The 25,583-nt window shown below is 33.9% G+C and overlaps 3 protein-coding genes, 1 long non-coding RNA gene and 1 pseudogene across 11 annotated transcripts; 2 read left to right on the top strand and 3 right to left on the bottom strand.

Moving 5' to 3' along the window:
* Positions 1 to 536: 536 nt before the first annotated feature.
* LOC146957609 (acidic endochitinase-like) lies at positions 537 to 2,099 on the bottom strand (annotated as a pseudogene).
* Positions 2,100 to 3,264: 1,165 nt separating this feature from the next.
* On the top strand, positions 3,265 to 8,467 carry LOC146957608 (UDP-glucuronic acid decarboxylase 2-like). Of its 2 annotated transcripts, none has more exons than XM_085737534.1 (7): positions 3,265 to 4,026; positions 4,152 to 4,298; positions 5,260 to 5,339; positions 5,509 to 5,592; positions 5,708 to 5,782; positions 7,457 to 7,549; positions 7,890 to 8,467. In XM_085737534.1, exons 1-7 carry the CDS (start codon positions 3,411 to 3,413, stop codon positions 8,100 to 8,102), a joined length of 1,308 nt encoding a protein of 435 aa, XP_085593660.1. In that variant the 5' UTR covers positions 3,265 to 3,410; the 3' UTR covers positions 8,103 to 8,467. The 2 variants fall into 2 exon arrangements, with proteins under 2 accessions (XP_085593660.1, XP_085593668.1); XM_085737542.1 differs by having other exon boundaries at positions 3,265 to 4,030; positions 4,156 to 4,298.
* Positions 8,468 to 8,939: 472 nt separating this feature from the next.
* On the bottom strand, positions 8,940 to 22,177 carry LOC146957606 (caffeoylshikimate esterase-like). Its single transcript, XM_085737545.1, has 7 exons — positions 21,867 to 22,177; positions 21,670 to 21,763; positions 21,534 to 21,566; positions 10,091 to 10,237; positions 9,702 to 9,970; positions 9,504 to 9,602; positions 8,940 to 9,418 (listed from the first exon to the last, which is right to left on the bottom strand). Exons 1-7 carry the CDS (start codon positions 21,891 to 21,893, stop codon positions 9,113 to 9,115), a joined length of 975 nt encoding a protein of 324 aa, XP_085593671.1. The 5' UTR covers positions 21,894 to 22,177; the 3' UTR covers positions 8,940 to 9,112.
* On the top strand, positions 16,927 to 21,413 carry LOC146957607 (uncharacterized). 7 transcript variants are annotated; one of them, XR_015023427.1, is made up of 7 exons: positions 16,927 to 17,473; positions 18,283 to 18,407; positions 18,587 to 18,636; positions 19,124 to 19,331; positions 19,567 to 19,809; positions 19,922 to 20,076; positions 20,204 to 20,693. It is a non-coding gene; the product is annotated as an uncharacterized LOC146957607 (long non-coding RNA). The 7 variants fall into 7 exon arrangements; XR_015023431.1 differs by having other exon boundaries at positions 16,929 to 17,473; positions 18,350 to 18,387; XR_015023425.1 differs by having other exon boundaries at positions 16,929 to 17,473; positions 18,350 to 18,407.
* A 556-nt stretch (positions 22,178 to 22,733) lies between the features above and the next one.
* ATOEP16-4 (Mitochondrial import inner membrane translocase subunit Tim17/Tim22/Tim23 family protein) lies at positions 22,734 to 25,560 on the bottom strand. Its single transcript, XM_085737550.1, has 6 exons — positions 25,382 to 25,560; positions 25,258 to 25,309; positions 25,148 to 25,179; positions 24,990 to 25,023; positions 24,841 to 24,908; positions 22,734 to 23,154 (listed from the first exon to the last, which is right to left on the bottom strand). The coding sequence occupies exons 1-6, from the start codon at positions 25,451 to 25,453 to the stop codon at positions 23,023 to 23,025; spliced, it is 390 nt and encodes a 129-aa protein (XP_085593676.1). The 5' UTR covers positions 25,454 to 25,560; the 3' UTR covers positions 22,734 to 23,022.
* Positions 25,561 to 25,583: the final 23 nt, after the last annotated feature.

Here is a 25,583-nt window from a genome sequence, read left to right as displayed (position 1 = left end):
TAAAAAAGTATTTGACTTTGACTGTAGAAAAAATATTTAATTTTAATTCATTTTAAAATTACGTACATAAATAATTATGATTTATTGATAACATAAAACTTTATTTTTATATAAGGTCATGCTAACCGGTGCCCCCGGGGCACTGGTTAAGCATACCATAAAAGGGAATTATTACCATAAAAGAAAACTGCTTTTGACTTTATTATAAATTAATTACACAATTTCAATGCATTAACTACTATATAATTTCCTTTTTCATATCCTTAACCAGTGCCCCGGGGGCACCGGTTAGCATTTCCCTTATATATATGGTGTAGTAAAGTTTTACTATCTTTTATTATGAGTAAATAGGCAATTACCCCCCTGAAATTGTAAGTTTCGTCAATTACCCCCCTGACATTAACAAAACTTCAATTACCCCCCTGAAATTGCACAACGTTAATCAATTTACCCCCTCCGTCAAATTCTTCTGTTAGTCAACATGACGTTTTGCAAATACCCCCCCTGAAGTTTTGCACTTATGTGCAAAATGCCCCTCAAACTTGAATTTTTTTTTTTTTTTGGTATCCTTGACTCAAAACACCACTTGGAATAAAACCACCACTTGGAGTAGAAGCAACATTTGCATGAACACATAAAAAAACTTATTTAGCTTGACTTTGAAGTCCATTGATTCCAAGCATTAACAAGATTGTTAGTGTTTCAATTTGAGTATTGACATTGAGGATTATTATAAAACTGAACCCAAACATAATCAAATAAACCAGTATTAATAGTTGAATCCAAATAAGCATCAGGGTAAGGACATTGTGGTGTTGCAGACAAATAAACTTTCTTTTGTGAACTAAACCCATCAAGTGCTTTTGCAAGCTCATCCCAATATTGACCTTCACCAGCTTCAATATCAAAACCGAGTTGATGCCTTTGCTTTGACAAGTTTGGATATCTTTACTAAAGTTTGTGCAGCCATTTGTGGATGGATCATGGATTACAATGGCCTGCAAGGTTTAGTTGTGGATTTTGGCCATTGCCAAAGTGGATAGAAAAACTATGTTTACAAATTGGTAGTTGTTTGTGTTACAAACATCTGCTAAGGAGCCTTCATTTCCGTTTTGAAGGATGCTGCCTTCTTTTGAGTAAGTATAAGAAGAAGAAAAAATATAAATTTTTAAGTTTGGGGGGCATTTTGCACATAAGTGCAAAACTTCAGGGGGGTATTTGCAAAACATCATGTTGACTAACAGAAGAATTTGACGGAGGGGGTAAATTGATTAACGTTATGCAATTTCAGGGGGTAATTGAAGTTTTGCTAATTTCAAGGGGGGTAATTGATGAAACTTACAATTTCAGGGGGTAATTGCATATTTACTCCTTTTATTATATATGCTATACTAGCATATGATATGGCTCTATTTGACATGCACAATAAGTTAACTTATATTTTCCCATGATTAAGAAAGACCATTTGATAACCATCATTTTTACACAAGAATTTTTATCTATTTTTTTTATAGAGAGAATTTATAACTTATTTTTACTAATTTATATAATAGTTTAAAACTTTTAGCTTATCGATTGTTCGATCAATTTCACCTATGTTATTTTAATTGAAAAAAAAATTAGATATTGGTAAATCTTTTTTTATTTTTTTTCACATTCCAAACGTTAATTTATCGAATCACCATAAATTCAACCAATTAACGTATCGATTCTATTTTGTCAAAAATGAACATATCCACCGTATACTATAAGTACATTTGATATTTATACAAAGGGATAACTATTTCTTAATTCTACATTCTACACTTTGACAAGTTCCAAATTGCAGATCAAATTGCAATTGTTTTCTTTATAGTGCTATGATTTATTACTAAAAAAACAAAACATTCTTTTTTTAATTATAATAATGACATATACTTAAATAGTTGGTCAAAGCTAGGTGTTTTTGAAAAGAAATCTAAAACATTCAAAACGGACCATACCAAATTAAAACAATATCCAAATATAAACACCCCTATCAATATTAGTATGAGCACTGCTAAGGACAGGCGCTATGACAAACGCTTTTGAACACTTCCATTCCTATTGGTCCACGTCATTCTCATTAAAACACCTTTTAACCGGCAACCGGCTATGTTTTCTTATATAAAAATTCTATATTTTGTAATTAACTTTGTCTCCTCTCCTCAGTGCCTCAAATAACCATTTACAGTCACAAAGGCAAACATTTTTGTCGCCAAGCTCGACGTAATCGGATAAAACGATAAGTGAAGGAGACGCCGCAAATGAGAGGTGGTTCTTCTCTTACTGGTGGAAGTACCAAACCAGAACGATGAAGAAGAAACTCAACTTCGCCATTGAAGGATCGAACCAAAACAACTTCAACAATTATAACACGTGAATCTTTGAAAAATCGTTTCAATAGCATTTCATCAGATTGATTGGGTATGAGACTGTTGACAAGAAGCTCAAATTTGCAGGCAAACTCTCTTTGACAAAACACCACAATTCAGCCCTTAATTCACTGTAAAGAAAATCCAGATCCATTCGAACCCAGATCTGCCAATTATTGGCATGAGAAAATTAATTTATTTAATGTTTATTGGAATAATTAGACTTGACCCTTTATAAAATTTGGGAAAAGATTTGGTTTTTGGTTGATGTTTATTGATTAAGGGGCAGAAACTTGAAGGTTGGTTATGAGGTTGTTGTGATATCGGTCTAAATCTTTACTTCTACTGTTGTTACACATGAGTCATAGCATGTGTGTTGTGGCATGGGTGCTGTGAGCCAGCGATACCTTCCCAGATCCTTCTTCCTTCTTGCAAATAATAAAAAACAAATAAAAAAAGTAATAAAGAACTAAACCCGAGGAGCGAGTAAACAAGTAAATGAGTTTAAAGAAAAGCGTGACGTGGCCCAATCCGTGAGAGAGTGTCCGACCGAGAGTGTACGGGCGACTGATGCTAGCATTGCTCATATTAGTATTTCCCTATTCTTTTCACATATTATTACCAGTTACACAACTTTCCATTTATTCCCAAACTCAATTTTAATTACCTCTTTCTACAAATCAACAAACCCCAAATCTCGATCTCACCCAACATTTGACCTTTCACCCATTGACAGCCATTCACCTTTCAAAACTCATCCAAGGACATTTCCGTCTTTCCACATAAACCCCTTCCCCCTTAAGCTTTGGTAACGCTCTTTTTCATTCTTTCACTTTCTTTAAATACCAAATTATCTCTTCATCGGATCTTCATCTTAACAACAACACTTCAACCACTTTAAATATCTCTCTTCACCACCGTGACGAAATCTTCGGCCACCTAGTTCCGGTCACCGGAACTCACTCCATTTCCGTTTTTTCTCTTTTTCATCTTTGTTTCCTTCTTCTGTCTCTGAAAATGAGTTCAGAATTGACTTTCAGAGGACACGAAACTCAGCAAGTCAACGATGAATACTCACCAAAACCAAACAAACCATGGCTCTCTGTAATTCGTCCGATTCGTTACATGCTTCGTGAACAACGACTCGTTTTCGTCTTGATCGGAATCGTCATCGCATCCGTATTCTTCACAATCATACCTTCATCTTCAACTTCTTCATCTTCATCATTCTCAACCCGTCCATACGAATCAGACTCGATCTCTTACTTCGACCGCGAGTCAAAGACCACACCGGCAGTGTATAAGCAACGCGCTGCCGCGGTGGTTCATTCGTCCGGGAAGATTCCGTTAGGGATAAAGAGGAAGGGGCTGCGGATCGTGGTGACTGGTGGAGCGGGGTTCGTTGGGTCCCATCTAGTGGATCGGTTGATGGCGAGAGGGGACAGTGTGATTGTTGTTGATAATTTCTTCACTGGTAGAAAGGAGAACGTTATGCATCATTTTGGTAATCCGAGATTTGAGCTTATTCGACACGACGTCGTTGAGCCTCTTCTTCTTGAAGTTGATCAGATCTATCATCTTGCTTGTCCTGCTTCTCCTGTTCATTACAAGTTCAACCCCGTCAAAACTATCATATCCTTTTTCATTATTTCTTTATCTGATCAAAGATGTGTCTGGTATCTGTGTGTGAGCTTATAGTTAATTATTTATTTTGTTAATGTTGTGATATTTTTGTGTCTCCTTAATTGAATGTTTACAAGACGAATGTGGTGGGAACATTGAACATGCTTGGATTGGCGAAAAGAGTTGGAGCTAGATTCTTGCTAACAAGTACAAGTGAGGTCTATGGTGATCCTCTGCAGCATCCTCAGAAGGAGACTTACTGGGGAAACGTTAATCCAATTGGTGAGTAACATCTTAATATTCTTTTAATTAATTAATTAATTTAATTGAATTGAAGTAGGAGTTAATAGGTGGATTTGTTTGGATGTTGTTGATTTTAATTTGAATTCTATTTCTAGGTATAAACAGCGTTTAATTTGGAATCCTGCATGTTCTGTGTGATTTCTTTTTCGAACAAGTTTTGTTATTTTAATTTCGGACTTTTTTGGTTAACCAATAAGACAAGTGGAACGTGGCAAGAGGACCGTGTTTTCGTATGAATTTCAGGGTGTCGTTTTAGGTATCCGTGATTTGCGGGTCCACTTAATCAACGGCTCAGATAGTTGCTGTTGGGTCCACGTTGCATAAACGTGAAAATCACCCTTGTGTGCTGTAGTAAAAAGTGAACGTGAACGTAGGTTGAGATGGTGGTGGCAGCTACACCATGTGTTCTAAAATGTGTAGCACCAACACTTCCTATAAAAAACATGGTTGATGTTGGCTTGTGTCAGTGTATGGCACTGTCGACACGACATATGATCTATGATTACACTGCGTTATGTTATTTATTTTTTCAATTATTATTAACGTAGATGTGTCAGTATTCATGTTGTGTGTATGTCGATGTCTATATCCGTGCATCATAGATGGTAATTTTGGGGTTTGTGGTTGGGTGGCACTTGGGTGCCATAGTTTTTTGGTGCCATAGATAACTTTGTGTTTATCTCTCTTAACAATTTATTTTCTCTCATCTAAATAATTTATTTTAATCATTCTTTCTCATATAAAATGAACCAATGTCACCAAAAAACTATGGCACCCAAGTATTTTCCGTTTGTGGTTACGGAAGGTTGAAGGAGAGGGAGGGCAATTTGGTCCTATTGAGGTGTTCAAATTGGGAAAGTGAAGAAAAGTGGAGTGTTTTGTCCTTGTCTCTATGTAGGTTGTTAGGTACAATTTGGTAATAAATTGTTGTGTGAGACAGGTGTCCGAAGCTGCTACGATGAGGGAAAGCGTACGGCTGAGACATTGACTATGGATTATCACAGAGGGGCCGGTGTAGAGGTCATTTTCAACCTCTTTCTAAATATCAACTACTAATTGGTTTCTTTCTTCAAAAAAAAAAAAAAAAACTACTAATTGGTTTCAATTATTGTTAATGATTTCTTAATTGGTTTCAATTATTGTTAATGATTCTTATTATTATTATGAAATGTTATGTATGTGTTTTTAGGTTAGAATTGCTAGGATCTTTAATACATATGGACCCAGAATGTGCTTAGATGATGGACGTGTCGTTAGTAACTTCGTTGCTCAGGTACGCCCTTTCTTTTATTGTACTTCCATTCCAATTTCAAACAACAAAGCCACACGGGTTGTTGTTGTTGGCATTAATATTTAATATTTGTTTTTAATCGGTACCCTACATGCAGGCGCTGAGGAAGGAGCCTTTGACAGTTTATGGGGATGGGAAGCAGACTAGAAGTTTCCAATACGTCTCTGACTTGGTAAGCACTTTTTATCTGACTTTCTTATGAAATTCCACTAACAAAACTCTATTCTGGACTATATTTGGTGTTGCATTTAAAAGAGACAAAATTGATTTCGCGCGTATTTGATATCATGAGAGGTTTGCAAAAATGCAAAAGCTACACTCTTTGCATGTTTGAAATTATAATATTTTTTGTCGAAGTTAAAAAATGTAGCTTTTGAAGAATCAAACTAGCTTATCGTAATTTTGACAAATTCACTGTAAATTTAAACATGCACACCATAGATATTGCAAAGCGGCTCGCTGTGAATTTGGCAACCTACTGTGAATTGTGATAGCAATCATGTTTAAAAATGTAGAATTAATTTAGAGATGTTTGGCTGTTCTAATTCTAACTTAGCTGGAATTTAAAGTTTTTGCTTTTACAATTATTTTAGTCTCAAATTCATGGTTGATCCCATTCTTATATGAATTTATCCAAACATGAATCATTTTTCATTTGACCAATTTTTTAGCAAAATCAATTTCACAAAATCTATTTTTGTCACCATAAAACCAAACTCACAATTAGTATATGTTAGGATTGACGAACTTCAACAAAATTATAATGCCACCTTAATTTATTGCGATTTCAATCATAGTTGAAATTGTTTTTTATATTTTTTTTTTTTTATGTAGTAGTAACTTCTAAGAGCATCTCCAATGGGGGGTCCTTACTTAACAAGGACCACTCCCCGTTAAGGACCCTCCATTGGAGGAAGAAAAATTGAGTCCCCGTTAAGGAACGGGCAACTATATAAGGACTCTCTCTCTCTCCTGGGTAACTAACGGGTCCCACGTTTAAAAAAGTAATAAAATGTGTACTACTTGGTCCCACTTGCATAAAGAAGTAATAAAATATGTACTACTTGGTCCCACTTGCATAAAGAAGTAATAAAATGTGTACTACTTGGTCCCACTTGTAAAAATGAGTAATAGATAAATTATTTTTGTCTAATATGTAAAGATAGTGGGACATATTTAAATACTTTTCATTGGAGTCCTTATTAGTGTATTGCCATTGGAGTCATTGAGTCCTTAATAGGTACTTTTATTAAAAAATTATAAATAAGTGATGTGTCACGTGGGGTCCATTTAAGGAGTCCTTGTTAGGGAACTACCATTGTGGATGCTCTAAGTTCTAACTCTTTTTTTTTTTTTTTTTCCATGTTTGAATTTTGGAGTACTAGTACGATGCTTTTTACGTTGAGGCTTTTAACTTCTTGTCCGCATGTGCATGCCGCACATTTAATTGAAAAAATTTCTGGACTTCTGTTGATGGTCTTTTCTTAATAACTAATGAGCGAAGGTTGTGTTGGTATTTAAATGATGTGTCCATTGCGCATTGGTACATTTCACTTAAGAACCATTTGCACGTGACTGGAAGCTTGTTAGCCCGGGTGGACCAGCTCATATAATTGCAGTTAGCACAATTAAAATGTAGCAAGAATAAATCAAAGTGGCCGCCTCGTGTATAAGATGGGGATACATGAAGTTGATGAATAACACGTGTCCCGTGACCGTGAATAATTAAATATCATCGTGAATAATTATTTGACTATGGTCTACTATGTATTTTGATTGCTGCCATGCCTTTGGATTTGGAATCTTTCTCTGTTTTGTCATCAATGTGATTTTTATGTTGGCACAGGTGGAGGGTCTAATGCGCCTTATGGAAGGGGAACATGTGGGGCCGTTCAACCTTGGAAATCCTGGTGAATTTACCATGCTTGAACTTGCCAAGGTAAAGATTATTAGGAAGGAAGTCATAATCATTTGCATTACACTGACAAATTCAAAAGCCATGATAATCCAACTAAGTTAATTGAAGAACTATTCATTCATAATACTTGGCATGGAATAATACTAGTTTCTTCATTTCTATTATCAATTTCCTTAAAACCACTGTTTCCTCCTGTCATTATTGTTTATTACTGTTCATATTCTAATGATGTGGGTGAGAATGAAGAATATTAGTTTTTGGACTAGTTGTTTATTTTCTGTCGGTGGATGCAGTAACTTCAGTCTTACATCTGATTAACCCTATTATTGAATGCATCATAATGTATGTACGTTTGGTGTAGGTGGTCCAAGAAACAATCGACCCAGATGCAAAGATAGTGTACAGAGATAATACAGAGGATGACCCACACAAAAGAAAGCCTGATATTAGTAATGCTAAGGAGCACCTTGGCTGGGAACCCAAGGTGGACCTGCGCAAGGGCCTCCCACTAATGGTTTCCGACTTCCGACAACGCATTTTTGGTGACCATAAGGAAGGTGGATCTGATGCCTAATTCTTGATGGTGGTATGTTTATGTTATGTGTACCTTAGAGAGTGAGAAAGGGAAAAAATATAGTCTGAGGATAACAAACACTTAGGTGTTTCTCATTAGTCACACAGAAGCATATGAGCTCCTCTTAAATGTTACTTTTGTTGTTCCTTCTCCCTCAATCTTTGAAGATTGATTGATAGCCATAGCCAGCCATGATTTCATTTATCAATTTCCTGCCATCTATATAATTCTATCTATATATTTTTTTGGATGTAATTGGGTATGTATAAGTAACTACAGTTATAGTTATTTCAACATTTTACCTTATTCTATTTTGCTCCAACTTCACAAATAAGTTGAATAACTACCTCCTGTTTGCCATATTATATCTGGTTTTGTAGAGTATGCTACCTTTACCTTCCTGGACACTCGGGGTTCAAATTATTTACCTAGATTAGGCTTTCATTTATGCAAATGATTAACTTAATGAGATTAATTGTAACAATTATAAAAAAAAATCAAATTTGGGTCAAGGGTTATCATGTCTCTGTTTCAGGGGAGTGACCTTAGGTCTAATATCCTTTTCGTAGTTCAGTCTCTCCCGAGTCTTGCATGAAACACAACCCTTCCATCGAAAAAAGATATATAATCGTCTCAAACCTAAATTGCATAATACCCCCAAATCTTCCTATGTTCCCATTTAAATTTTGTCAATGTAGTTTTAGATTCCGTTTGTGCGATGACTGGTAGCACTGGGAGTAATCTGATCTGTTTATCTTATTATAATCACCTCCACCTTCATATGAATCTCTTTATCTCAGACATTACCTACTAGAAGATTTACTGCCTCGAAGTAAGTTTAGTGAAACATTTGATTTTGAAGCCTTATATACTTTGCTTTAGTTTTTGAAACAATTTTAAACCAACTATATTATGTACCGAGAGGAATCATGAAGTTGGTCAGGGTATGACACAATACTTCGAATGTGTAACATACCATAATTCAGAACACAACCATGTGGTTTATTATTCTAAAGTGATGCACGAGCGCGGCTTCCTTGAAACTCGTCAAGATTAATTTTCTTGGAAGTTGGAATTGGTAGAAATGACTCAATACGTTCCTTGCCAGTAGCTCGCTTGTCCAGCCAACTTATAATGTCTCCGAAAACAAGTTCGATATTTTCATCAGGCTCCCCAGCTGTTAAGCCATGCCACATTCCAGGGTACAATTTTATGGTCTTGTCTACACTACTAGCTCTCTCATATAATGCCTTGCTTACTTCCGGGTCTGTCACTTTATCTTCCTCTCCATGTAACACTAAGAAAGGCAACGTCACCTGCTCAAAATTCACACAATGAGACCCAAAAAAGGGTAATTTGATGGATTACAAATAAGACAAAAATCATGTCTCTGCAGTTCACCTGGTGTAAGTTGGTTTCAACACTCAAACTAGTTCTCAGCAGTTCCAATGCTGTTTTTAACCTTGGCTTGTCCTGATATATCAACTTGTTTTTCCTTATCTGCAATTATCATCATCATCATTAGAAAAATAACATAATCAACTGGCAGAACAAAAACATAAAACATCAACTATACGGGAAAAAAGACATAAGCGTCACCATTTCCCGTTTGGTGTGATCTTTGAAGGCTGAATCGATAACATCCTTTGTCGGAACTATTTTCCACTTGGGAAAAATATGTTCCAATCCCGACAACATGCTAACAGCAACAGGATGTGGCTTCACCTTCTCTGATATCTTACACATTGGTGCCACAAAAACAGCACCATCCCAAAATGAAGGATCTTTTTTATGCAATAATACGGCCACTGCTCCCCCCATTGATTCTCCATATAAGAATTTGGCATTTCCCTTGTACTCTTGGAGTTCTGAAATACACAAATAAGTAACAACTCAACTCAACATAAATAAGTTCCTAAAGGATTGACTTTTCAACACTTATGATATTTTTGAATATAAAGGCAAGAACAAGAAATTTTTGTCATTACCGCAAATTGACTTGTAAAAGTAAGAACAGTCGTTAACAACGTTGTCAAATTTGGTTATGTAACAACGTACACCTGCAGAGTGTCCATGTCCTTCGTAGTCCATTCCAAACACGGCGTATCCTGCAGACGCTAGCTTTTCTCCAATTTCTAGAGGCATGAAGCAAACAATAAATTATAAATATAATTTGACACTACAACTAGTGAATCCAAACTGGGAAGAATGTGTGAAGTAAAATTATCATTCTATTGCCCCTTCTAAAATAGCCATTACAAACCTTAGTAGAATTAGTTATTCATTTGTGACCCCTTGTAGTTGGTTATTCAGTTAGTTAGCATTTTTCAGTTTTTCGTTTTGTTCTCTTATTTAAAGAGTGTTCCTTCTTGTATCGAGTGAGTGATCATTTTTAACAATAAGCAATCCACTCTTTGCTATCCAGTATTTTTTATCCCTCCTCTTTCTTTTCCATGTTGTTCACAATCATGTACTGCATACTTTGATATGGTATCAGAAGAATAACAAACTTTCAGCTGCATTTCTTTTCTTCTTTCTTTCGTTTTCTTTTCGATCCTCATGGATGAAAACGGGGATATGGCTAATAATGTAACCCTTTCTTCGTTGCCAATTCTGACAATCCTTGATTGGTTCTTGTTTATCACTCTCTTACTGGTGACAGTTATGGATCTTGGCGCCATGCAATGATCTTGGCTCTGACTGAGCGCAACAAGTTAAATTTTGCTGATGGCTCCATTGATGAACTATCTGAAGGTGATCCTCAACATCTTGCATGGGGCAGAAATGATAGCATTATTCATTCTTGGATTATCAATTCAGTTTCAAGGGAAATTCAAGCTTCCTTTGTTTACTTCAATTGTGCGTTTGAAATATCGAACAATCTACAATTCTACACACGTGTTTCCAATTTCCATCACCCAAATTTACTTGAAACATATCACCCAAATTTAGGTAGAGACAGAGTATTCCAGTTCAGTTTCAGCAGTACATTGGCAAGGTAGGTTTACTTGATACATATCACCCAAATTTAAGTAGAGTATTCGAATTAGTAACACATTTGATATCCCTTGTAGCTGGTTATTCAGTTAGTTAACATTTTTCAGTTTTTCTGTTATGTAGATTATTGGTTTTTCTCTCTTATTAAAAGAGCATTTCTTCTAACTCTTGTACTGGTTTTTCTGTATGCCCTTGGTTATTCAGTATTTTTTTTTTATCTCTCCTCTTTCTTTTCGCAGTTGCTCACACCCATGTATTGCATACTTTGATAAACCTATCAAACAGTGTAATATAATATGAATTTTGAGATGATATTCTGAATTGAAATTTAAAGATGAGAGGTCTTCAAATTTTACTGAAATGATTTTTTAAGCAAACAAACTCATCATTTCTTTATAGATTGAATCATTATTACAATGTGAAATGAAATAAAAATGTATTAGAATTAGTTGTATATGCAGCCGCTCAAGCCAATCTATAAGTTACTACGTTAGTTTGCGACTAAAGAACTCTACCAACGAGTTTGAACAAATGATATTCTTAAATATTACACACAAACTGAAATATCAAAAGAAAGGTTATGGAAACGATCTACCATTGTTTTTTAATCAAGTTTAAAGATAACATGCAGAAATGTTGGATGCGCTCTTATACAACATACATAAATTGACCTATATATTTTACTGTCTTTATATAGCTGCAGTGATGTCAAATGGGGACCCCTTTTCTTTGATGTTGGAATCTTGTTAAAGCTAGCCTGAACCCTGAAATCTTGTTGTTAACCCAAACAAGCTTTGGGTTAGGCTGATGAAGGTTAAATATGCTTGTGGTTCTTATGTTTTCCCTAATATTCGCATGAAGCAAAAATGTTCAAACATTTGACGAGCTATTTGTAATGTTTGGGAAGATGCAACAATTAATCTATCTTGGTCCATTCAAAATGGGAAAGATACCGTGTTCTAGAAGGATAGGTTGATTCATGTTGCTGCTCCTTTTGCAAGCAATTTTGCTAATGTTCCGGTTGGTTAGATGAATTTCCTTGTTTGTTTTTATGTAGATGATAATGATTCCATCCACATAGTTGGAATCAAATTTTCCAATTTGGAGTGACTCTACTGCTGGTAAATTTTCTCTTAACCCAGCTTATTCTCTTCTCTCATGGATAAAAATCTTAATGAGAGAAATAAACCCCGTTTGTTCAAACTAGTTTGGAAATGCAAAGGTCCCAACAAGATCCGTTCTTTTCTTTGGAAAGTTAGCCCATGGAAGACTTATGACAAATAGGGAGCGGCACAATCAATATGACAGATGACAATAGTTGTCCTCGTTGCCAACGAGGACTTGAATCTATTATGCATGTCTTAAGAGATTGTGAAAAGGCAATATAATTTTGATCTCTAATCATCAAACTAGATTATTGAGCTAAATTCTTTAGCATAGGTCTCATGCCTTGACTTGAATGGAACCTTAGCAACGAAGATATTGGAAATGACCTTCTTTGAAGTTTCTATCAATGCTTTATGGAAGGATCATAATGAATTGGTGTTTAACCGGTACTCTAATCTCTGGAAAATTGGCTCCTCCATATAGCTAATCAAGTGCAAATGGTTGTTGAGAATATCGTTAAACCCGCTGCTTACATGTAAAGTGTTGGTTCCATTATTCATATCAAATGGGTGCCCCCCTCAAATATTTTAGCTTGGTCTGCCACTATTCAACATTACTTCAGAGAGGTCAACAGTTTTGATTTATTTGGAAGGAGACTTAGCTGCGGCGGTCTTGTTGCCTAAAGTTTTTTAGTTTATTTTGAGTGTCTAACAAAAATAGGTTAGCTAATTAGTAACAAATAAACTTTTTTTTTTTTAGCAAAACAGATAAACTTATAGCATACATTGAATTTGAACTATTAGATAAAATTAATGATTAATTTACTTGATAAATCGAAAATGACATGAAAATATACTTAATTAATAATATTTTTATTTTTTTCAACTAAGATAATGAGATTAAAATGATATGACATACGTTATAAACTCAAATTCTATTTTAAGTAGTATTTAAAAAATGCTATAAATGTCTATTAGTCAAATTCAACTATCAAAAATATTGAAATTATTAGGTTAGACATCGTGACTAGGATTCAAAACTAATTTTTTCCATTCACGTGTGTAAATTTCAATGATAATTTATCATTTTGTCTATTCAAAAATGCTATAAACCAGTTTAAAAACACTATACATGCTTTTACCCTATAACCCACTAATTTGACCTTACAAAACAGTGCCTAACTTGGACCAACTAAAATATTAGTAGTGCAAGGAATTGGCTTAACTTAAACTCAGTCATTTCTGGTAACTTATAAAAAATCATACTATTATAAAAAAAAATTAATAAAAATCATAATTAATTATTTAATAAAATACATACTATTATAAAAAAAAAATTAATAATATTCTCTCTCTTGACTAGTTTTATCATGTTTGAGGGACATAAGGTTGAGAGAAAATTGGGGTACATTATTTGTACGAGTATTACTTTTCCCACCCTATGGTCTTCTCCCGCGCCCTGTAAATTTTCCAAAAATGCCCTTGTGCATTCCGGATTATAGAATCCGGATTGCATTAGCACCATGAAAAAAAGTATAAATGATGGAATTTTGAATTTTGGGTGTAAAAATCATGGAGCAAATGAAAGAGGAGAACTTTTGTATATTGTTAGTGCACTCCAATGTGCTCCTGGCTTGGTTGAACTTATTATACATGTAAACATGATTACCTAAGCTTCTTAGCTTATTTCTTATTGTTGTATTTTGACACTTTAATTTTTACACTTCAGAGTTACATCGATGTTTCTACCGTACAAGTGTCGGATCATTCAGAAGAGTTAGAATGCAGTAGTGATTGCCTTAATAATCTGCAAATGGTGAATATCCATGTTAGAGCATGTAGAATTTCTCAGCATGCAATGAGTTTGATACGGTTCATACTTGCAAATTCAACATCGTTAAGGACTCTTACTTTTAAAGTTTGTCCTGGTTCTAAGAGTTTAGATGCACATAGAATTTTAGAAGATTTGTTACATATGAAAAATTTGGTGCTGGTGCATTCCGGAATATAGAATCCGGATTGCATCAGCACCATGAAAAAAGGGTGTTTAGGAGGTTTTCGGATTATGTAATCTGAAAAAATCATGTAACGCGCCCTATTTTTTGAGCTTTCGGGATTACAAAATCCGAAAAAATTCGTAACTCACGTTGAAAGTCAACAAATAGGGTGAAAAATGATGTTTCCGGATTACATAATCCGGAATGCGTTAAACAATTTGGATTTTGTAATCCGGAATGTGATTATATGGAGGATTTCTCTAGTATGACCAATACTTTTTTCCAGAAACAAGCTTTGAATTGCATAAAAAATGGTTGGGATATTTTGTTGGGAAGAATAAATCCTTGGAACCCGGTGTTGGAGTACTTATTTCTCTACATAACAATGCTCAAAGTATGAAGTTGACATATCCATAACTCTTGTCATGAATGAGACAAGTAAAGTTTCAATACTCACTTCAAAGCATTAGAATCATGACCTAACAAGTATTTGAAAACTTCATTCAGTACTGATGCCTTTGGAAGAAAGAAATTAAGAAAGACAACTCGGTAATATCATTCATATTATATTTAAAATCTGCAGCACATTGCAGAATATACCTCTCTCCATAAATGTTAAGTGCACCGTTATTTTTAAAATCTGTAGCTTGTACATAACCAATTCCACAACAATAGAAAGCTTAAAATCAAAAAAATTTTGGAAAAACATCATTCCGGATTATAAAATCCGGAAAACTCCGAGGGTAATTTTGGGAAAAAATAGGGCGCGCGAGGAAAGGCATAGGGTGGGAAAAGTAATACTCTATTTGTACCGACAAGGAGAAATAAGAATAACAGGGCCACGTATATTCATGCAGTGGCAGATCTCTATTGAGACCCCTAGGTGCCACTGCACCCCCCAACTTCTCTATAAATATCATATTAGTAATAATATATCACAGTTTAATGGCTGTTGTAGTGGTCAAACACCCCCTCATCCATTTCCTAGCCGTGAGTTCGATTCTCTCACACCCCATTTTTTTATATTTTCATTTGTATTTTTAAAGTTTTATATTCAAAAAACAGTCCTGGTGGGAGTTGAACCAGTGCCCTCCATGCAACATTCAAGCAAACAAACCACCACAACAATTCATAACCCTGGCAATTTTTTTTTTTTGAAACTCTTTAATATATATTCTATCAATATTTGGCACCCCCAACAAAATATCTCAAGATCCGCCACTGTATTCATGATCCCAAAATGGATCATGATTGTCATCCAAATCCTCATCAGGCAAAAAGGGGAAAAAGATAGAGTAGAGGGCAAGTTTTGTCTCTAGCATTAGATTATTATTATTTTTTTAAACTCGAATGATGATTAACATTAGTGTTTGTTTGCTAAAAAAACATTAGTGTTTGAAAGTAGAAGTTTACTGTTCTTTTATTGTGAGACGCAAGTTAGTAATTTGATTGATGTTTAGCAAAAAAACCGAGAAAATATATATGCTTCCCTCGAAACTAAATTCACAATTTTTTTGTCAAATCAATTTTGTTCATTAATTATGTCAATACATATAGTTCAGAGTCATGCACAACAATGTCATGTCTCTTAGGTTTATAAATGTTGTCATTATGATGATTGGTTTTGTCTACTAAAAAGTTGTAGTGTATAATTTTTTACCTACTTATCTTCTATATAGCGTATAATTAATCTTTGATATATATAATAACTATGGTGTTTAGAATAATTTTCAATTATGAAAACCAAGGTCATGAGTTCAAATCCAGTTTTGGGCATGCAGCAGCGTTAAAACTCTTAGGGAGAGCCTGCCGCCCATTTGGGTCCCACAATGCTCGAAGGATTAGTCTCCGTAGTTGTGCGCGGAGGATACCCGGTTTACACCCAAAAAAATTATGAACTTTCCAACTTAGAGGCAAGAACATGTGAATTATGCAATGCAATGAGTAATCAAAAAGGAAAAGATAGACAGAAAAAGAGTGAATCAAGGGCATCAACAAATAGAGTAATATTGAATAGTAATGTGGCCACGCTACCAACCCCAATGATATATGATAAATTATGCTTTTTAGGTAACTTTTGGCTCACAATAGTGGCAGGGCAGGCAGTATAGGAGATAACAAGGTATGGGCAGAACACACTCACCCACCGACCTTTGCTATCTAGCAACCTTTATCTTTTACATGTTTGTCTTCTTGTTGTCATTCCAAATCGTGATGTTTTTTTTCACCTCGAGGGATAAGGTTGTTTGGAGGTTAATTTAGACGTAGGAATTTGATTGATAAAGAGCTTATGATTGAAATTAATTATAATGCTAATATATAGAGATCATCATATTGTTTGATTCGACCTTTAACTAACTAGTACTTGTATAACTAAGGCAATGACATTATTATGTGATGTGATTAACAATCCGAAGAGAACCCAACTAATAAAACTACTTATTATGAGAGTTTTCCATATCACAAGTTTTGTTTTGAAAAAGTTTAACAAAAAGAGGCGACAAAACTATTTCAAGTGATGCTGCGTTGATATATGTAACCATTTTATGTGAAGTAAATAAAATCATAACTAAAATGGGATATTAATTAAGATGAGAAACACTTGACTAAGATAACGTTATTAAAATCATTGTAGAGGTTGATTTTGTCAATCATTCATCAAGGCAACTAGTTAGTGGAACCATATCATACTTCATACTTACTTTAAAAGCTAATTAGGTCAAGCAATTGCTTAACCCTAATTGCTTTTGTGATTTCCCTCTCAAACATATAATTAGGCGTGTTGTACAAGCTATGATACCTTCTTTTTGGCATTAAATGGTTTTTTCAAATCATCACACCTAATTTATTTAATTTAATGTATATACGGCTATATCTATCAACACTACAGACTACAGACTACAGTAATTATTACTCTGTTTCAAAAAGTAATTATCACTTATTACTTTCAAAGACTCTTTTGTAATTTCCGAAAACATTTCCTTGATGGCTTTGATCTACTGCATCACACGGTTTTGGGAAAAGATATTTCTCTTCGGTAACATAGATGATTCACACAAATTTCCATCCTCTCTCCACACAAACTTCATCTCTTCTCTTCTTCTTCACCCTCATCGCTTCAACTTTCGGCACCTCACCGGAAACTACTTTGAGAACTGTGACAGTGAACGGTGCCTGAAGAAAATCCCAAATTAAATACAAATCTCAAAATTATCGGCATCTCCATATGGTGGTTTCAATCTGTGGCAACACATTGAATTTTTCTCTCCAGGTACTCTATCTAATCTAACAACCCATTTTGTTTTTTTAATTAAGAGTAATTCATTTGTTTTATTTTTAGTTGTATTCTATTTTTTAAATTTCAGTATAAAATTTTTGGGTTTGATTATGTTTCTGTTTCATTTCAGTTAATGTTAAATTGCTTAATTTTTTGTATTTTGTTTTAATGGTTAAACAATGATGTTGTCGAGAATAAAAAAGTTGTAAAAAGAATGGTGGGGTTCCATCTAATCAAGGAAAATTATTAAGCAATTTTGAAACTATGGATAAAGCTATGTATTTGGATAGAAACACTCGAAGAGGGATGCCAGTTGAAGAGGGATATAAGATTTGCTTGAGTTAAGTTGCATTTGAAAATATGGTTTTCAAAATCCATTTCATGATTATTTTGTTTCTTTTTGCTTTCTTTTACATTTTGAAAGTTCATTTTTACATTTTTTTTAACCTTCATCATTTTACATTTCATGATTGTTAAGACTTTTAATTAGTTTGAAGACTTTACAAATCACAATGATTAGGTGAGAACATGATCATAACACTCTCCACCAGTCACCGCCTCTGAGGTAGAGGATTAGTTTGTTTCCCTGTTTCAGCTTCGAGATCAAGACCCTGTTTGAATTTTTGCTTTTGCTCTCTTGATTTTTCATTTTTTCTCGGTTCTCTTGATAACTTTAGTTTTCCTATTTGGTGTGTTGAAATTTGTTAGTTGTTATACTTTGTTTTGGTCATCAATGATGAATTTTTCCCAGAAATACATATTTGCGACTAAATTTGTTTTGGCATGATTTGCGTGTTACACAGTGGTAATTTCTTTTAAGGGTCATTTCTTGCAAGTAGGAAATTAAACATTTTGCCTCAAATGTAATAGATGTTATGGTGGATGTGAAAGTCGATACAAAATCTATTGTAAGTATACGATAATATAGGTACTGATACTTCTCTTAATCTTTTGATTAGTAATTTTTCAGTATTCCAAACTTCATGAAAATTATAACTGGTTTCTTGAGACTAAATTTAAGGATGAAGTGTTTGTATTTGCTCTGGAAAATATTTCAAGTGCTACCTTACCTTTAATTATCTATCTTTGTTGATTTCATAAATGCAGGACTATCCTAGAATTTAATCCATACCATCAATGATGATATAGCTTTTCAAGTAAGCTCTTTAGTCAATAAAAGGGACGACATTCCCTTAGTTATGTTGAAATTTGTTGTTTGCATATTATCATTGATAGTTGATTCCCTTGACTATGATATGTTACTAGCATATAGTTACAAATTGCAAGTTGATGATCAAAATATATGATATGATTAAATTAAATTAAATTTAAAAGATGTGAATTTTGTGTGTGTAATATGTGGTAGACATATTGTCTCTTTGTGGTTAAAGAAGTTACTGGTAATAATTAGTAACAGTAACATCAATGAAATGATTTTACTTGGGCAGTAGCTGAGTGAAAATATCCATTCAAGACGTGAAGTGTGGCTGCCTATATTTGACAATTTTTTACCCTTCTAAAACCTATAATATTGATGAGGTTCAGCTTCCTGTGAAGTATCCTTTTCATATGATTAGCATGATATATACAATGGATTAACTTTGGCATTCTTATGACGCATCTGATTTTGGTATATTATGTCAGCTGGATCTGCAATATCTTCATCCTCATGGGTTAATGGATTCCAGTATTTGCCTGAATACATCCCCTCAATTGAAGCTTTCCACTGTTGTCAGAAGCAAATATATATCTATGGGTCATGAGGTTGGATTCAATACAACCTCTGCTTCATTCTCAAAATTTAATGCTGGAATTGCCTTCAATAATTAGATTTCTCTGCAACACTTATGTTGTAAGTGTTTTATTACCATACTTTCCTATCATAATGCATATTATAAAAGAAAATTGTTAAAAGAAAGTTGATCTTTTTAATGCTCTGGTGCCAACTATTCAAAAGATGATTGAAGAAGGCTCAACTTATGTGGTCTAAAAATTTATGGCCAGATTCAGTGATGCATTATATAGGTTCACACCTCATAACTATAGGTTAACCTTTTTGGTGTTAATTTTGATTTTAAATGATGCAGGTGTTATGAAAGTGTCTAATGCATATTATGGCACAAGCTTATTTTGAATGGCGAGAAGTTAAGGATTATTAAGCAAAGTATGAAGATATGCTTTAGTTTTTTTACAAGTTAGATAGTGGTTGAGGGTCAAGCTTCATCAACACAAGGTGTGAATCAAATGTCCGGTACTATCACGATGTCATTTTTGATGAATTATTGAACACAAAAAGAATGAAGACATAATATTTGATAGAATCCTCTGAGGTAAAATATAATAACCGTAATTCTTTAGTTTCTAGATAATCAGTGATAGGCCTCTACTGTAATTCATGTATTGTATCTATCAATTGTACTCAACGAATGTTATTTTTTTCAGGAATTCTTTCGTACTGTGGCAGCAAGAATTATTGAGATAGAAACTGGTGTAGATTGGTACTATGTTGTATGTACTAAATGTGCCTCCACTCTTACGGTTGTTGAAGGAAAATTAGTTTGCCGAAGATGCAAAATAAAATGCAATGCAATTCCAAGGTCAGATTTATAGCTAATATCTTCATACATGATATTATTTTTTTGAAGTATCTTCATACATGATAATTATTTGAATTATTTATTATACTACTGTATATGTTTAATAATTGATTTTTATTATACTTAGGTTGAAAGTACAAGTCGTTGTGATGGATGAATCTGGATCTACAACTTTCGTGTTATTTGATCAGATTATCCCTGAACATTTAGGTAGAAATGTTTGGGAATATAGATTTTGATGAGCAAGAAAGGGTAAAGATGAATCTACTTAGCTAAACATAAATAGAGGAACTAAATTAGCAGCTTGAGTAACTTAAACTTGCTTTATTTGCTGTCGAATATAAATGATGCTTACCTAGCATATCTTAATTATTTTTGTTACACTATTAATAAGGCTACCGATGATGTTGATATAATACAACAAATTTTTTTTTGAGAGCATAATACAACAATTTGTAACCATGCACAAATTAAAGTAGTTATAATTTTGATGTTTTTATTTTTCCGAAAGTTTATAGTTAACTGGATTATCTATTAATTTATTAATATTAACATTTGTGTAATGAAGAGGAAGTGCCTGAATATAGCAATGCTTTGACTGAATTGGCGCATGACAATCAATTAGTACCAACAACATCTTCACCTATATATCACTTGATACTCCAAATGTTTAATTTATCTCAAGTAATAATGATCCCCTTGCATATATTGTTGAAAACACTTACCCAAATCTATTAGAAAACATGCCTCATATAGCTTATTTCCAAAATAGATCTATATTAGCTCTAAAAAAGTCAATTGTTGACCAAATCAATGATTATTTGAGAAAAAATTTATTTGAGTTATGATTCGCCGTATTCACATAACATGGATGTTAATGCGGTTGATGATGTTCGCACTCCTGAATTTATCAACATATAATTACAACTTTAGGATTATGCAATGGAATAAGACTAATAATAACTAAGATGGGGAAATATGTGCTAGAATGAAAGATGATCTTCAGAAGTAATAATCCCTTACAATTTATACCGAGTTTATCTCTTACAATTTCTGTTACCAGTTTCATTCGCAATGACTATTAATAAGAGTCGAGGACAATCTCTTAAAAATATTGGAATAGAATTTCCGACGTCTGTGTTTTCACATGATCAGATATATGTTGCAATTTGAAGAGTTACTTCAAGAGATGAGTTGAAGATATTTATCACAGATGAAAATGACGAATTTATGGTGACTTCAAATATCGTGGATAGAGAAGTCTCTCATAATGTATGATAATTAATGTCGGTTTTCAAACTATATTTTTGTATTACAATATAACTTATTCGTGACTATTTTAGCTGGTAGGACCCGTGCGGAGCACGGGTCGATGGTCTAGTATGTAACAATATGTGGAAAGCAAAATTAACAACAGAAAGAGAATGGGAAAAAAGTAGCTAAAGAGAATGTGTTACCTTTCATGAATCTACTACATTCCATTCCATATCCTGCAATAAGAAATCAGTACTATGTTAAATAATTACATTACACAACACCAAGAGATATGTATAGAGAAAGAGTGATAGAGGGAAAAGAGATAGAATTGATCACCATGGCAAAGGAAAACAAGAGCCTTGGGAGAATAAGAAATTGGCAACCACTTGCATGTGAAGAGTTGCATTCCCCTTGAGTTCTTCCAATAGCCCTGATATCAACTACAATATATTAATCTCCATAATTAATATAAAAAACTATATTATATATTACACAAAATATGAAGAATTTTGAACGTGAAAGAAAAAACTTACTTCTTGGTATTCATATCTCAAATCCATGACTTTGGGTGGTGAATGTTATTTGAATATGGATTAATTAAACACTAGAGGTTAATGCTTTTTCAATATATGCAACTTGGTGATGAGAAGAGTAGTGTAAAGATATTATGGTGGTGGTGATGAAGGTTGATGAGATGAGAAGGCCTTTCTATAGTTTCTCGTTACGTGATGAATTAAATCAATATATGAAAAGGAGATGGGGGTTGGGACAAAGGAAGGAAGGGAGGGTGGGTCCTAGTTCTGTGCCAAAGAGAAAGACATGTCATGGTGTTTTACTAGTTTCATAATTGCTACATTTCTGTTTTTTCCCCCCTTCATTTCTTTATGCTAAGAATAGAATATGGATGAGGTTAGAATTTCTTTGAATACAACCCATTCCTTATCTCCATTTGTTTTTTGGATATTACGTACGCCCACACCATTATTTTCGTCTTCTTCCAACCTATTATTAACCCTTTTCTCTTTTCTAGGAAGAAAAAAAAACAAAGAAATAGAGGCAATAAGTTTTATGTGTATCTAAATTCTAGTATATTAACATGCTTTAATAAATTTTAAATATTTTTTGTTCAAACATCATCTTAAATATCGATTGTGTGAGATGAGATGTGAATTTCATATGTGAATTTTCCCAAAGAAAAACTCGGATTCTGTATAATTTTATGTTATAAGCATTATGGACAATTTAGCTGAAATTCATTACAACTTTAATAGCAATGCTAACAATGGTGATAATTCGGGAATAATATAATATTGACTGTGCTCGATCTTATATATCACAAACTCAATAAAACTGTCAAACTGTGAAAAACATTCATTACTTCGAGTACAAGAAAAGAACAATTTTGTGCAGTATGAAGAATTTTTTTATTTGAACAACGACAAAGAAGACTGAAATTATTTTGATGTCTAAACACATATATACAAAATAAATATACATGTTCTTTTTTTTTTTGGTACAGAATAAATAAATATACATGTTCTAACCAATGAAATAAATGATAGATAAAAACTGTAAAATAGCAAACTATTTTGCTTTCGTCAGAAAAAGGCAAACTATTTTGCTTGTTGATGTGTATCAAGAAACATGAGTCGCGGATATCCTTCTGTCACAGTTTCTAACAAATGCACTTCATGTTCTAGAATATTCAGCTACAGCACAGAAAACAGAAACTAAACCGGCCATCCCAAACACCTGCATTCGACTTCGTGTCCTAGCAGCAACAGTCGCACCTGCTACAGCTCCCCCAATCAAACCATTGACCTGTTTGGGATATTAATTTAGCAAAAAAGGAAAAGAGGAAATTTAAAAAGTAAATTTTAGCAACTCAATGAACTGTGCTCATATTTTTTACCCAGTTATCAAATTCCTACATTTGCAACCATGTAAATACATTCATTTAGCCCACACAATTATTCCAACAAACAATGTAAGTACCATAAAAAATTGTGCTTTCTGAATCAAAGCCAATTGGCCCCAAAACTACAACACAGTGTTGCAGCATAATCACAAAAATGTGCAATGATATCTTGAATCTTCAATTAAGAAAATATTTGTTTCAAACCACTAATAACATGCAGTGCATTGAAGACAAAATGAATCTAGTCACCAAACTGGAATCCAGATTTCCTTACGGCAGTATACAAACAAGTACCTAATGATGCTATATAGTGTTCATTAAGCAGGTAGTCACCATGCTCGCAACACTATGGCAAGACGAGCAAGCAAAATAATATGATTAGAAGTGATTGCATTCTACGGGGAATGTATACAAGAATATAAATCTTAATGGCCAGACGAACAAGCAAATAAAATTTGACATTGACACACAATGGCCAAGCAACATTATTTTTCTTTCCAACATTAGTACTGAAAATAATGTCGCAGAGAGCCCCCATGTTTCTGCAATCAGGCATTTACAGCTTTTGAGAATGTGTCCTCTCTTTGGTAGGTAAAATCTATTGCACCACACATATCCCAGTATTCTTATGTAAACAAAGATTCATGATGCCCAATGCTAGCATATATAGCAGCGACATCTTATATCAAAATAGAGATGTATATTTATACCAATAAGTGTCCTGAGCAAGTTAATCTTTGCCGGTATTTTCCCCTTTTCAGATCAGCGACTGACGTTAGGTTGAATCATCCATAACAATTTTTAACTAGTGAGGTGATACTTAAACAATTCTGGACTAGTAAGATGACCTAGTCCTGTCTTAAAGTTATACCTCCTTAATTAACAAATAAGAAGTTATGTAACATGACCAAGATGTGCAAAGTCCAATTAACAGATTCTGCATGTTTGGTATCACTGTGGGTTCAACTGAATCAAGGTGAACCACCATGATTTTACAAAGTGAAGCTTTTGAAAAATTAAGGTGGCTCATGGTGAATCTAGCAAATCCACTGTGATACAAAACTTGCAATTTGTTATCCATGATTGCCAAGTGCCTATAACCTATAGGGCTTTGTCGATCCAAGCAAGAGTAACACAAAATCTTTAACAGCAAATTCCATTTCAGAGTCAAGGAACAAAGTCTAGGTTTCATTATGATTAATTGCACTTGCATACAGCATATATATGTTATATGCCCTTCATCACCTAAAATGAAACTTAAAAACCTAAGGACTCTGTTCCATCTAATGAACTATTCCCTCCGGTCCTATTTACAAGAGAAAGTTGACTTTTTAGATACATTGAATAATGTATGTATCTAGTCAAGAACCTAAACCAAATACATAAATTATTTAATGTATCTAAAAAGTAAATTGTCTCTTGTAAATAGGACCGGAGGGAGTAATATTTTGGGATGAGTTCTTTTGAGCTTATGGTCGTAACATTCAATGAGATCATCACAAAATACATTTCATAGAATTGCCCCTCGTTAATTTATAGACTAATTGAAAAGTGAAGATAAATAAGACAGAACTAACTAACTGACTAACCCAATCGTTGCGCCCCCTGTATTTCTTAACCCCACATCGAGTGAAGCTGAAAACTCCAGCTACAAGTCCTACAATCCAAAATCAAGTAACATTAATTTCACAAAACAAGATGAATGCACAACTCAAATATCAACAATTCATTTACTTACCACATTGAGTCCCATAAACACGAACCGAGTTTGCCTGTACTTGACACAACCCAACCAAATCAACCAATCACCTCAAATAAAAGCAAACCCTAGCATCAGTATTTGTATTTGAATTCAAAGACTACCAAAAAAGACAAAAAAAAAAAAAAACTTTTTACCACAAAAGAAGCTCGGGGAATGCCTTTAAGACCTGTAAATAGAAATCAATGGTTTAAGAATTAGAAATTCAATAGAAAAAATGGATTTCATTCAATTAAATTAAATTTACCTTGTAGAGTTGCGTCATAGGGACCAGTACACAACCCCCAAATTGCACCGGCCTGAAGAAATTAGAGTTTAAAACGGTGTTTGATTTTGTGTATGAGGAAGTTAACAAGAATAAACGGTGTTACCGTTCCGACACGAAGCATGGATTCAACGGCGAGGGATGAGCATGGAACGGCGTCGTTCTGGTCTTCTTCCATATTCTCCTTCTACCCACACGGCAGCGCAATACTAGTGCCATGGGTAAGGGCGGGCATTTTACATAACCGAGTCTTTTTTTGGGCCTCTACCCAAAAAATCAGATTTTTTAAGTGCACACTCTACAAAAAT

Source organism: Medicago sativa, chromosome 1 (genome assembly GCF_051527215.1).
Source record: "Medicago sativa cultivar Bolivia chromosome 1, Bolivia_mono, whole genome shotgun sequence".
NCBI lineage: Eukaryota > Viridiplantae > Streptophyta > Magnoliopsida > Fabales > Fabaceae > Medicago > Medicago sativa.
This window is presented reverse-complemented; position numbering and strand designations above follow the sequence as displayed.